This window comes from Ruditapes philippinarum, unplaced genomic scaffold (genome assembly GCF_026571515.1).
Source record: "Ruditapes philippinarum isolate M1 unplaced genomic scaffold, ASM2657151v2 ctg5032_1_1_1_1, whole genome shotgun sequence".
NCBI lineage: Eukaryota > Metazoa > Mollusca > Bivalvia > Venerida > Veneridae > Ruditapes > Ruditapes philippinarum.
Genome location: NW_026858205.1, coordinates 39,607 through 53,521, shown reverse-complemented (window position 1 = coordinate 53,521; position 13,915 = coordinate 39,607). Strand labels below are relative to the sequence as shown.

Below are 13,915 nucleotides of genomic sequence, written 5' to 3'. Positions count from 1 at the left end.
ATACTGGTTTTGGCCCAGTAAATCGATTGGTAACACTTTCAAAACATTCCATGTGTTTTATAGAGAAACTTGAATGCTTTCCTGTGTCAGTGCTATCCTGTGTTTCTATGTACCCTTTCCTATTTCTGGAAATAATGCTTTCAATGGAAAAAAATTTCTAGGTCAGGTCAGCACAAAAACGCAAAAGGATGAGTGTGATTACACACAAAACTGAATAAAACTGGCAAATAAAGACAATTACAAATGCCCAATTAAAATTCATGCTAATTACAAGTCAACATATCTTAGCACAAGATACAAGAGATTGTCTATTTTCAGCCCAACATATATACTCCATTTTCAGTATTTCTGTTACTGTATACCACAAACTACAATAATGATTACATGAATAGAACAAAACAAGAAGCATTATATTCATATAACAATTTATTCAAACTTTTATCAGGCAAAAATATACAGTTTTTATGCTCTTGCAGACTTCAGATTTCTTAACATATGGAGAAAAAAACACCTTTTTAGTCACTTCAAGAGTAAAACACAAATAAGATGCTTATTTTACATTCAATTTTTGCAAACATCCTTTAAAGTTGAGACTGAAAAAGAACTGGACAGCCGTTTATGAGAATGGCATGTTTCTCAAGGTTTAACAACGTTAAATACTTACACTTTAGCAACCAACACACTATTCATCTTAATACATATGTATTCGATAACAAACAAAGCAAAATTACATACATTATGTAGTGTTTTAATACAGAGAAAATATGATAAAGGGGCCTTAACTCTGTAAGTTTCTAAAATATTTAATCTCTAATTGTCCCCCCTGACGATCCAACCATATCCTTGTTATTTGAAGTGGTCCCTTCCATAGATTTATTCATACAGCTCTTTTTCATTTGTTAAGATTTCTCAAAAACTTTCACTTGTAGAGGTCCCATCCATTGCTTGATTCATTGATGTTTCTTCAGTAGATGTTTTATTTGAGGTTAATGTTTTATTTTTCTCTGACATTGGTTCAAAGTATTCCTCCTCGTAATGTCGTAATGGAAAATATTTTTCCAGATACCCTGAAAAATAAAACAATAACAACAAATTATGACAACAATTTTTGAAAAGTCATTAATGCTTTTAAAATCTTTTAGAATCACTGCACATTGTCTCAATAAACAATTGATTCAAGTATCACAAATTCAAACAGATACTGAGCGGCCTGTCATCTTTAAGACACACCCTTGAATCTGTTCCTCGAAAGGTTCTTTCCGGTACTGAACAATAATAGTAAAGTTTCTTGCTCAAGGAAACAACGGCTTCTCCCTGTCAGGGTTTGAACCCACACAGCCAACAATCCTTTATATAACTAGTCCTATGCGTTAACCACCCGGCCATGTTGCCACGTAGTAATTTGTTAGCATGAATGGTATGTAGGTGCCTGTTCACATTAAGAGCTCAAATTATTTAGCCATTATTTCTTTGAGCAAGAAACTTTACAATCATTGCTCAGTACTGGTTGTTTTCGAGGAATGGATTCAAGGGTGTATCTATAAGACAACAGTTTCTTACAAAATCAACATAAAATAAATTCTGTATAAATTAAATTTCTAAATGGATTATTCCAAACAGAAAACGTCCATACAAAACAGTTAAAAAATTCAATTACCATAATCTTGAGCCTTTGCGACCTCAAGCTGCAATTTTTTCATCTGTTTTTTGCAGAGACCAACTTGTCGTATATTACGTGGTTCTAGTGAATCCTCAAATATAAACTGCTTTAATAACTTCACATTCTGAAAAGTAGATTTCATACATAAAATATTTTAAAAGGTATCTTTAACGTAATGAAGTAACACAGTCCACTCCACTTAGAATGAGATTTCTTCTATTTCTTTTTATTTGGTTGGGTTTTACATTGCACCAACACAGACTAAATCTATCAGGTGTTCTGAAATGTATTTTTGAGTGTACTTAGTAATAATGTCTACTCCACTAAGGTCAGATGGTGTGACTTTTCCTTCTACTTGAATTGTTTGTTTTTATTAAAAAAAAAAACAAGCGACCATTCACATTTTTTTACTAAAATAAATAATATCATCGCCATTTAACTTTGATTGTCAAACTTATTTTTCAGCTCAAGACTTCTTGTACTTTATGAGATATTCGACTAAAATGAGACTACCAGCGGGGAAAACAGATTTTAATATCAAAGTTAATATTAAGAAAATTTCATTTACACTTGTTTTTAAGCATAAAATAAAAAGAAAATTTGTTTGTTGTGTAAGATGTAATTTTATTTCATCAAGTGAATTTTAAAAACAGTATTCTCACTTGTGGCGTAATACAAATGTATTGTTTTTAACAAGAGCGATCAGTAATCACATGTGTCGCCTCATGATGGCCAATTTCATGTTGGGACAAATTTTGTGACAGACGGACAGACAGACGGACAGTGCACAACTAGACTAACCACTTTTTACTGATCATTCCTGTAAAATTTGGATAAAATTGCACCAGTAGTTTATGAGGAGTAGTCCGGACAAGCTTTTGTGTATCTGGCAACACACAGAAAAAAACACCTTTTTATCAAAGGGCCATAACTCGGCCAAAAATCATTCAAACCGGAAAACCCGTGCAATATGCGCAAGGACTTGAGCTACAGATCAATCCTGTAAAGTTTCATTGAAATTGCATAAGTGGTATAAGAGAAGTAGTCTGGACAAATTTTAAAAATAAAAATTATTAAAGGGCCATAACTCAAACAAAAATCATTGAACCGGAAAATGCTGACAATATGCACAACTAGACTTGGTACTGATCATTCCTGTAAAGTTGGATGAAATTGCACCAGTAGTTTATGAGGAGTAGTCCGGACAAGCTTTTGTGTATCTGGCAACACACAGAAAAAGAAACCTTTTTATCAAAGGGCCATAACTCGGCCAAAAATCATTCAACCGGAAAACCCGTGCAATATGCGCAAGGACTTGAGCTACAGATCAATCCTGTAAAGTTTCATTGAAATTGCATTAGTGGTATAAGAGAAGTAGTCCGGACAAACTTTAAAATTAAAAATTATTAAAGGGCCATAACTCTGACAAAAATCATTGAACCGGAAAATCCTGACAATATGCACAACTAGACTTGGTACTGATCATTCCTGTAAAGTTTGGATGAAATTGCACCAGTAGTTTATGAGGAGTAGTCCGGACAAGTTTTGTGACGGACGGACGGACAGACGGACAGACAGACAGACGGACAGACGGACAGACGGACAGACAGACGACGGAGAAGTGATCCCTATATGTCGCCACTACTCCGTAGAGGCGACACAAAAATCACTCGATGAAATAAAATTTCATCTTACACACAAACAAAAAAATATCCTCTATGTTTACATTTTGCTTCTTTAATGACAAACTATTTCACATTTAGCCCTATAAAAGATGTAGATAACATATTATCTATGTCTCTTGCCCTACTTTCTTCAGGTTACAAGCATTTAACTCGCTATAAAACCACTATTTAAACGTTCTTAAACTCAAATATGCACTACTTCAAAAGAAGTTAAAATTTATTCACTTCTGAAGCATAATGTGCCTTTAAAGAAAAGCTGAAGAAAGATACAAACCCTGTAGTCAAAAACCAGGTAATCGTCCCTGCATATCGGACATGCACTGCCTGTAGTTATAACCCCAGACCTCTGAAAAAAATAAAAGAAACCAATGAAAATGTATAATGCATAGTACTGGTACATTGTGATTCTTGTTTTTATTTAAAGTTTTAAAAAATGCAAAATGACCAATAAATATAAAGTATTGCAACACTTATCAATAAAACCAGGCTAAAAATCATGCAAAAAAATTGACTGTCAAGTTAACTCTTGTGCATAATTCTTTATCATCTTTCACAAAATTTTTCATTTTAAGTGCATTACTTGATCTATGCAAAGATTTTAAATATTATGCCTCTAGTTTTTTTTCATCAGTGGAGCTCCTTTAAAGGATACAAAGAGACAGTCTGTATTTAACAAAACAAACATGTTCATGATTATCTGACTATCTTATGAAATACAGTAAACACCCTGCAATTAAGACCACCATCGGGACTGGACCAAAGTGGTCTTAATTGCGGGATGGTCTTAATTGTGGATATTCTCATCATTGCTTACACACTTGAGAATGGTCTAAAACCTAAAAAAACAAACCAATGTTATAGATCGATTTGTTGATCACTTCTCCCTAATTTTCAAAACTTTCCTCTATTTTTCCTGAAGGTAGAGGTCAGGGAGGTCACTTCTCCGTCCAAGGTAGTCCTTGAATTATAATAACATGTACATGATTATCAAAGCAAATACATACTATGCAAGTCGTTCTGATCGGAGGGTAAAGATTTCCTTTGGTATTCTTCCTGTACGGTACCCAAACAGGTTCGTCTTTATAAACATCCCTGTATGCTGCAAATTTTAAGGAAAAGAATCATTAAATCTCTATGTAAACCTTAAAGTTGAGAAATTTGTTTGCTGCTGACTTTACATATATTATTTTGAGAACTCTGTGCTTGAAAAATTACAGTTTGCTTTTTTACTGTGCTGCATGACAGAGTTTTTATTGAAACATTCTTTTTTTCACATCACTTTCTGTTTAGGGTATAGTTAAACAGACATTGCGTCATTTGTTATTTTATAAACAACATTAATTTCTGAAGAAGACTAAATGTCAGAAAACTAAGAAAAGTGTTTGTTTTTATTAAACATATTATTATCATTAACTAAAAATTTCTTAAAAGAGACAAAAGGGATATATTCAAACATGTTATATCTTTTTTCATATAAGTTACTGAGTTATTGGGTCACACTAATGTTGTTTTGGGTTAACTCATTACAATTAGGGATTAAATGATGATAGATATATCGAAAAAATTGATTGTTTTATAGGACAGGTGGGTTGAGATGTAATTAATAATAATTTATATACAGTTAATTTAAATTTCTTGTGTGGTTGGTCCCTGATAGTTTGTTCCAGAATATGAGATCATTACATAATTTTCATAGATTGATAAATTTATTTGATTAAAATATTTTATCTCTCAAGGATAGGCAGTAGCATTTCTTTTAAACTAGGTAATTTCAGTTGCATAAAGATAGTATATATAGAATATAAATGGAATTCTTATAAATATTAAAGGCATGATATCGATGGCTGAACCGCAACACTGGTCTAACTGATTTTTACAAAAAAAATTTCAAGGAGGCTATAAACTTAATTAATTCTATAAATTTGGACATTTTTTGTTATTATTTTTAGATTTTTATATCCATATAAGTAAAAATTTTAGTTAAAAAGGAGTTTTTCATAAATAAAATTTGTTAAATAAAAAAGATAATTTGAAAAGATATGAGTTTAGATCAAGTTTTCCGATTTATAAATAACCAAATTTTCAATGGCATAAGTTTCAAGCAAAACTGGTCTCTAACTTGACTTAGCCCTTATGTTGGCATTTACAAAATTGGGTTCAATAAGGCCATAAAGAATATCAATAAGTGCTATGTTTGAAAAAATAGGATGATATAATAGAAAAAAAGCTGTAATACTATAACCATATTATAGATTATTTTAAAAGAAACAACTTTTATAAGACCGCAATTGTTATTTATACAAATTGACAACTTTTGCATAAATAACATACTAGAAATCAGACAATCTTAAAAGTCATTTGTTTTATCACATAAAAATATTTTAGAAAAAAAATTCTAATTATAAAGTTTCAGTTCAGAATGAATGTTTTGTAGACAAGATAAGATTTTTTACATTAAGCAGAATTCAATGTAACATTAAAATTTAAGCACATACTCATAACTGAAAAATAGAAGCATGTATATAAAACTTGCAATTCTAAAAACACAGGCAATATTATTCAAAATGAAACTAATTTTTGCCTATTGGATCTTCATTTATATTTTCAAGTTTATTTATGTAGTCAGAATTTAAAGAAAAATGTTAACTTTAGGAACATTTTGCATAAACTAAAGTTGCCATAGAAAAAACTTTTGCCTCTCTTTGTAATTAAACTTGGCATGGCACTTGTATCTATAGCTTTGTCCACCTTACTTTCTCATCATCCGTTATACTCAATTTTTTGTCAGATTTTTAAACATATTTTTTCCCATATTCCTATTACAGTAATTCATTACATTTATCTTTTATCTATCATCATTCTTACTTTTTTATCTAACATTTTCCCCATTTAATAACTATTTTCTATATTACATAAAGTATCATTTTAACCATTCTCCACTTGCCAGCACTCATCACCAGCATAATGATATCAAAAACCGTAATTTCACCTTCAAAATGATTAACAGCATTTTTATCACCATCATCATCCTCGGCTCTTATATAAACAGCATTCAGTCTCTACTAGCCCATATTAACCAAAATTACTATTCTGAATTCTTATCTCACCACCACTATCTTCCTTACCACCTATATAAGCAGCATTGCCACCAAATTAGACCTCACTACATCAATATTGTCATCAATCACACTTTTATCATCAGCATTGTCATCCTCAGCATATTTCCCTCTAACTATAATTATATCACCAATATTGTCCCCACTGCCCTTATAATACCAACATTGTCCTCACTATTAACTATAATATCACCAGTAATGTCCCCACTAACCCTTATAATACCAGTATTGCCCCAACTAACAATAATATCACTGTCCCAACTATGATATCACCAGCATTGTCCCCACAAGTTATAATATTACTAGAATTGTCCACTAACTATAATATCACCAGCATTGTCCCAACTAACCCTCATATCACCAGCATTGTCCCCATTTACTATGATATCACCAGCATTGTCCCCATTTACTATGATATCACCAGCATTGTCCCCATTTACTATGATATCACCAGCATTGTCCCAACTAGCCCTCATATCACCAGCAGTATCCCCATTTACTATGATATCACCAGCATTGGCACAACTTACCGTCATATCACCAGCATTATCCCCATTTACTATGATATCACCAGCATTGTCCCAACTAACCCTCATATCACCAGCAGTATCCCCATTTCCTATGATATCACCAGCATTGTCCCAACTAACCCCTCATATCATCAGTATTATCCCCATTTACTATGATATCACCAGCATTGTCCCAGATAACCCTCATATCATCAGTATTATCCACATTTACTATGATATCACCAGCATTGTCCCAGCTAACCCTCAAATCACCAGCATTGTCCCCATTTACTATGATATCACCAGCATTGTCCCCATTAACCCTGATATCACCAGCATTGTCCCAACTTACCCTCATATCACCAGCATTATCCCCATTTACTATGATATCACCAGCATTGTCCCAACTTACCCTCATATCACCAGCAGTATCCCCATTTACTATGATATCACCAGCATTGTCCCAACTTACCCTCATATCACCAGCATTATCCCCATTTACTATGATATCACCAGCATTGTCCCAACTAACCCTCATATCACCAGCAGTATCCCCATTTACTATGATATCACCAGCATTGTCCCAACTTACCCTCATATCACCAGCAGTATCCCCATTTACTATGATATCACCAGCATTGTCCCCATTTACTATGATATCACCAGCATTGTCCCCATTTACTATGATATCACCAGCATTGTCCCCATTTACTATGATATCACCAGCATTGTCCCAACTAGCCCTCATATCACCAGCATTATTCTACATTTACTATGATATCACCAGCATTGTCCCAATTTACTATCATATCACCAGCATTATCCCATCTATGATTTCGCAAGCATTGTCTCCACTATTACCCTCTTTGTCAGCCTTGGCCCCACTAAATATAATATATCACAAGCATTGACCCCACTTTTTTCTTAAACATTTCTTTTCTTGTTGGGTTTTATGTCGCACTTACACAGTAGAGGTCATATGGCAATACTCCAGCATTCCCAGTGGAGGAAGACCTCAAGTACCCAAGTTCTGCTGCTTCATGTTTGTAACATCCGAGGTTACCTTATAAGGAATTTACTTAACCTACAAGGAATTTACACCGGCTGCCAGTACAGACCAGAATATCTAACTTGAGGGTAATTTTTATGGCGGTAAAGAGACTGCAGACTGCAGAGTTTCCACTACACAGTTACCCTAGAGCTAGATATTCCTGTCTGTGACAACAGCTTGTGTTTGATTTTTTTTCTCGCAATATTACATATTAGTGATATTTCGTAAAGAAATGACAATAACTTATACTTTCATTTAGCACTTTTCTCGTATAGTAGCATATGACTCTACAACTTCATTTGTTTTGGCAAAATGATGTCATCTTTAGAAAGCAATTCATTCATAAAAGGCGAATGACTTCATTTAAAAACATTGACTTGTCTTACATGGGCGATGTTAGACAGGCTTTTCTTGCATAGCAGACTGGCGTTTCCGTGAGTTTTACCCATGCCGGAAATTTCATCTGGCATGGGGGGTGCCAGATGAGTCGCGTGCCAAACAACAATGTCATTTTAGCGCACTTTATGAATGAACCGCGTTAAAATGACGTTGTTTTAGAAGGGAAATAATTATGTGCATAGGATGACGTCATTTCGCCGTTGTTATTTAAGTTGTAAGTTCATACGCTATTGTAAGAAAATAGTTATGAATGAAATTACTTTAATTTCCATGAACGTATATCATATTGAGATAAACAATTTTAAATATGAAATAATATGGCAGAATATGCAAGAAAAATTATCTGACATATGTTTGCGGTTCAGACCGGAATATCCGTCCCTCGGGAACCCGCCCATGGGCGGGGTCCCCTCGGGACGGATATTCCGGTCCGAACCGCAACATATGACAGATATTATTATTCTAGCACCGGTGTAAACAGTAGATAATCCTATCTGATATGCAAGAACAAATCTTTCCTGTTTCAGCGACATTATTCTGAGGACCTCAATTGTGTTGGTGCGCTTTAAAACCAACCAAACCAAAAGTTTTATTTTAATGATTACAAGCCTTGTTCATACAGATACTTAAAGAAACTGCACTGTGGTCCAAAAGCATAAAAAACTTAAGATTTGAATTTATGAAATGAATCAACTCGTGCCACATAAACAAAAAGATACACAAGAGATACAAAGAAATTATACTTGACATGAAATTAAAAATTTTATCATTGTTCTATTAGAATCTAATTTGAGTTTAAAGCTGCATTAATATGCTTTTCAATATCGGGTAATTTTTTTAGTTCACATTATTGCTCTGAAAAAAACTTAGCAAACAATCTGAAAGTTTTAACACCACAAGTTATTTGTCCAGACCGTCATCAAATTGGGGTGTACATAAATCTCGAAAATATATTTTAAGTCCCATGATGCCAAAATGGGAGTCCCTTTAAGAATTAGGAGCAAATTGTATTAAATAATTATAAAATCTTGAAATTTTAAAGGGTGGGATATCTTGTTTCATCAGTATTAATAGATCACTATGATTAAAAACAACGACAACAAAAAACAACACATATTGTCTTGTAAATAATTTTCATCAACAGTAAATTATATGATTTGAATATTATGATAAATCTTTTTGAAAGGTTAATTTACTATTATTTTTTATTTCAATCTTATATGACTATGTAAAGATAATATAGCAAATTTAAACTTATTAATGTTCCTTGAAAACAAAATAGAATTAATTAAGAGCCTTGAATTTACAATTCTGCAATTTTGGCAATAAAAATGGGTAAAATGTAGAAATAAGTATTTATAAATATGCCAGACCTAACTTAATATCTGCAAATATAACAATACTGATTTTTCTTGTATTGAAATTTAACAGCAACACTGTGTTAACTAGAGTTAGTTCAGTGTTATCATCCAATAAGTAAATTTCCATTAATGCAACACAGTTCTAACTTGAGTTAGCTCTCTGTTGCATTTAAGTTATAATCACATTTGAGATAGAGCAAAATGCCAAGTGGTAAATAAAACCCATAAAATTTCACAAATATTTCTAATATTTTATTTACTGATGTATTTCATGCAAATAGACTAAAAAATGCAAAAAAGTCATTTTTGAAAAAAAATCAAGTTAGACCAGTGTTGCGTTCAGCCATCGATATGTACATGTATATATTTACTTTTTTATTGTAAATGCATCAATTATATAATCAATGATTGATCGAAAAGGGATGTTTGATTTTTTACACTGATCAATTATGATTTTTGTCAGATTAAGAAACCCTACATAATATATGACATTACTTAGGGACTCCCTATATCAAGTGCATTTTGGGAACACAACACCTCATCCCCCCCCCCCCCCCACACACTAAAAGTCAAGGAAAACCCTGTTGCCTGTTCCAAGATGATCTACTGTAATTTACATGTTCTATCCACTTGGAAAAACAAATTGCACGAGTAGATATTGCCAACCACTATGGCCTGAATGGCTTGTAGTTTTTTGGACCTAAATTCTTTGACTGTTAAATCAGCCACGTCACGACAAAACCAACATAATGGGTTTGCGCCCAGCATGGATCCAGACCAGCCTGCGCATCCGCGCAGTCTGATCAGGATCCATACTGTTTGCTTACATACTCTATATCAAGTAGAGAAACTGATAGCGAACAGCATGGTGCGCTGGTCTGGATCCATGCTGGTCGCAAACGCATTATGTTGGATTTGTTGTGACGCGGCTCAAATTGTATAAAGGTTTATGAACAGTGAGATACCTTCACTCTCCAAGTAACGAACACTGTCTATTGGATCGATATGCCGTGGCTTATAACCGCTACGTCCTTCCCGTGCAGGGTCATCCGAATATTTGTATTTGTATTTTTTCTTCGTTTCTGTATCTTTTAATTTACAAACTGTACACGATATCTGTCTAACCAATGATGTTGTTCTACATGTGAATGGCTGAAAAATGTAATATCTTTTGAAATTTTCATTAGATATACATTAGCTAATGTTTCTTGTAATATGTAAACCGACTTAAAATAAAGTTTCTTGTATCTTGTATATGTGCTGTACTTATTCTGTAGTGTCAGTGAAACATACATGTAACGGTGAAATATATTTTTATAAATTCATTGTGAAATTATCAAAATATAGTATTTCACTGTACCCATATTATTTCTGTCAGTGGTTGAATATTATATACTAGTAATATAACAATTATAATTTATCACATAACTCATAGCAAAGGAGTGCAATGAAGCAATTTATAAAAACAATATGCAACTCGTGAAAATATTGCATCTGCTGTTCACTCAGTGAAATATATTTCTATTTTATATGTAAAACAAATAAATTTTCTTTTTATTTCAAGCTTTATAAGTGATTTTTAAGTGTTTTTTACTGATTTTGCCACATAATGTCTCGCATCCTCCTTTGTGGCATCATCAAAATTTAAAACAGAAAAAAATAAATTTTGATTTTTGTTTTATTGTCGATAACAATACAACAAAAAAAAAAATAGGATCTATTTTAAATTTTTTAATATATTGATGTTGCTTTACATGAATAACAAGATTAAACATATTTTAGGTCAAATTAATGCAAGTAGCACCTTTGGTTGACAACAGTCACTTACAGACTGACCGTACACATAAAAAATAGCATACAGGATTCAATGGAGTAGATTTTAAGGGAGTCATTTTTCTTCTTTTTTTTTCTTGAACCTTGCAGTTGTGTCAGTCTTTATTGACAATTTTCTTGAATATTTGAGATTTTCTGCAATTAATTCAGGAAATTTTGAATTAACCCAGTGATTAAGATTTTCAGGGATCCCAATGGAATCCCCTGCTAGGAATCACAGGGAGTCCTTAAGACTTTTGGGGATCCTCGGAATCCTAGGCATCAATTAATGTCGAACCCTGGTTTGTTTTATTCACAACACTGCTATAAAACAGGCACTATTGCACATTTATATTAAAAATTTGATATCTAATCACATAGATGTGTGAACAAGACAAAATCTAAGTGTCAGTTTGGCAGTAACCCAACCCAGTAGGTACAGTTTTCATTCCTATTCACTTTCAACTGTGTCTTATCAAAATGTGACCTTGTAAACGTTGGGGATTCCGTCCTCTTAGCACACATGTGCAAAAATTTGAGACCTGTCAAAGGTTTTTTTATTATCAATTTGGTGATGGAAATATAGCTTTTTAAATTTAATAACTCGCATGCCAGTACAGACTGTCATTATAGTGAGCTCGAAGAACTGGCTTGAATGCCCTGCTTGCAAAGCGAGCTTTAAGGTAACGTGAGTACCTGCTAGATAGTGAAAGTTTTGAAAACTTTCGTCTGAAACCGGAAATTGACACATCGCAACTTGTCGAATTACAAGATAACAATAAAAGCCGAGGTATTCTGATTGAAAATAGATAGGAAGACTGGTGTCCTGCGCACTTTTATAGGAACCATAAATTTTATAGGACAGGGAACAAGATCAAACGGAAGCAGTGTATGAAACACCGAAGGACAGTTTTAAGACGGAAAATCTAAAATTAAAATGAACGATTATTTTATACTATTTCACGGTAAAAGTAAACCGAGCTCACTTTGAGGCTTTGCCTTTTTCATATTAATTATTAAAAAAGAAAGCAGTGATAAAGTAAAAGGGAGATTTGCATACTTTCTATTATCCGAATTATACAGAAAAATGCTATATCCGAATACTAATACACTTTTTCTAGCATGTTCACTTACAATAACCTTCATTTGGTGCGAAATAACATTTTGACAACTTTGTACTGTTGACAATCGTGAGAGTAATCTTCTCGCTAACATTTCGTATGTATATTTGTGGCTGTTTCAAGATAGTTTACTTTCAATGTGATGTTTTGTTTCGTTGTTGTTGTTATATTGTTGATCCCCCTTACTTAAAATGGACCCGTCCAAATTAACTACCAAAAAGAATTCTACAGGTTACATTTTGTATATTCTGTCCCCATTGTGTACACCGGTCTTACTGATATGTCGATATTTGAGAAAAAAAGTAAAAACAGAAATGTTCCTTATTTTTTTTTCTAATATAAGGTGCATTATAGTAAATAATGACATGACAATGGTGGTTTGCGGTACTGTATACGAGTATATATACGTTATTTAATTAAAATTATTGACATAGGGTTTTTGTTCATTTAAATATTATATGTGAAGTGTTATATATTCGATGCAGGAAATAATTACATTCAAATGCTTCGCATTTTAGGAAAAGGTCATTCCAGTGTTGAGATGTTTCTTCTCTTTTTTTTCAATTTAAGTCATTTTAAAATCTGCGGTTGCTTTTTTAACTTCCATTTTTGGAACCTGAAACAGGACAGCCAGAGAATGCTGTATATTTCTTTTCCTAATTTTTTTCTAAATTTCCTTTTTTTATTTTTTATCATACTGCACCTTTCTAACGTCGCTTTTCGTTGTATATTCGTGACTTTTCTAATGTACTGTATATAGTCTTATATATACGGCTGCTATTAGTTTATGAAGAATTCTCACTTTTTTTCTCTCTAAAAAAGGAAGTTTGCTGTATTATAAATATTCGTAATAAATATTCCTGGCAGTTAATATGACTGTATATAAACGGTTGTTTGGAAATAGAACCCGAGCCATTAACTGATGAAAGCTGCCTTGTTCAGCATTAGTCAAATGTCATATTGACCAATCAAGCTCCATTTGGTATGATAGTCTAAATCAAAACCTGAGAAATAAACTACAAATAGTTCAAAACAAAGTCATTAAATTGATTAAAGATTACATCCAAGATCTAGTTAAAATCCTTTAAATTTTACAAACGTTGAATATTGAAAATAGAGTAAAACAACTAAGACTTAATCATTATATGCATAAGGTGACATCAAACTTTGTTCGGATATCTGATATATACAAATACAACTC

General features: G+C 32.8%; 1 protein-coding gene across 1 annotated transcript; it reads right to left on the bottom strand.

Annotated features, from left to right (window-relative positions):
- Window positions 1–408: 408 nt before the first annotated feature.
- Window positions 409–12,922, bottom strand: LOC132752470 (uncharacterized). The gene is made up of 6 exons (XM_060742795.1): window positions 12,728–12,922; window positions 10,747–10,933; window positions 4,350–4,444; window positions 3,620–3,691; window positions 1,658–1,784; window positions 409–1,067 (listed from the first exon to the last, which is right to left on the bottom strand). Exons 1-6 carry the CDS (start codon window positions 12,806–12,808, stop codon window positions 910–912), a joined length of 720 nt encoding a protein of 239 aa, XP_060598778.1. The 5' UTR covers window positions 12,809–12,922; the 3' UTR covers window positions 409–909.
- Window positions 12,923–13,915: the final 993 nt, after the last annotated feature.

Excerpts from the sequence above, each read along its gene's own strand:
- LOC132752470 (XM_060742795.1), bottom strand. The coding sequence starts at position 12,808 with ATGTTAGCGAGAAGATTACTCTCACGATTGTCAACAGTACAAAGTTGT. Across the intron at positions 10,934-12,727 it reads CGCACCAAATGAAGGTTATT|CCATTCACATGTAGAACAAC; the intron begins GTAAGTGAACAT and ends TACATTTTTCAG. Across the intron at positions 1,785-3,619 it reads ACCTGGTTTTTGACTACAGG|AATGTGAAGTTATTAAAGCA; the intron begins GTTTGTATCTTT and ends TCTACTTTTCAG.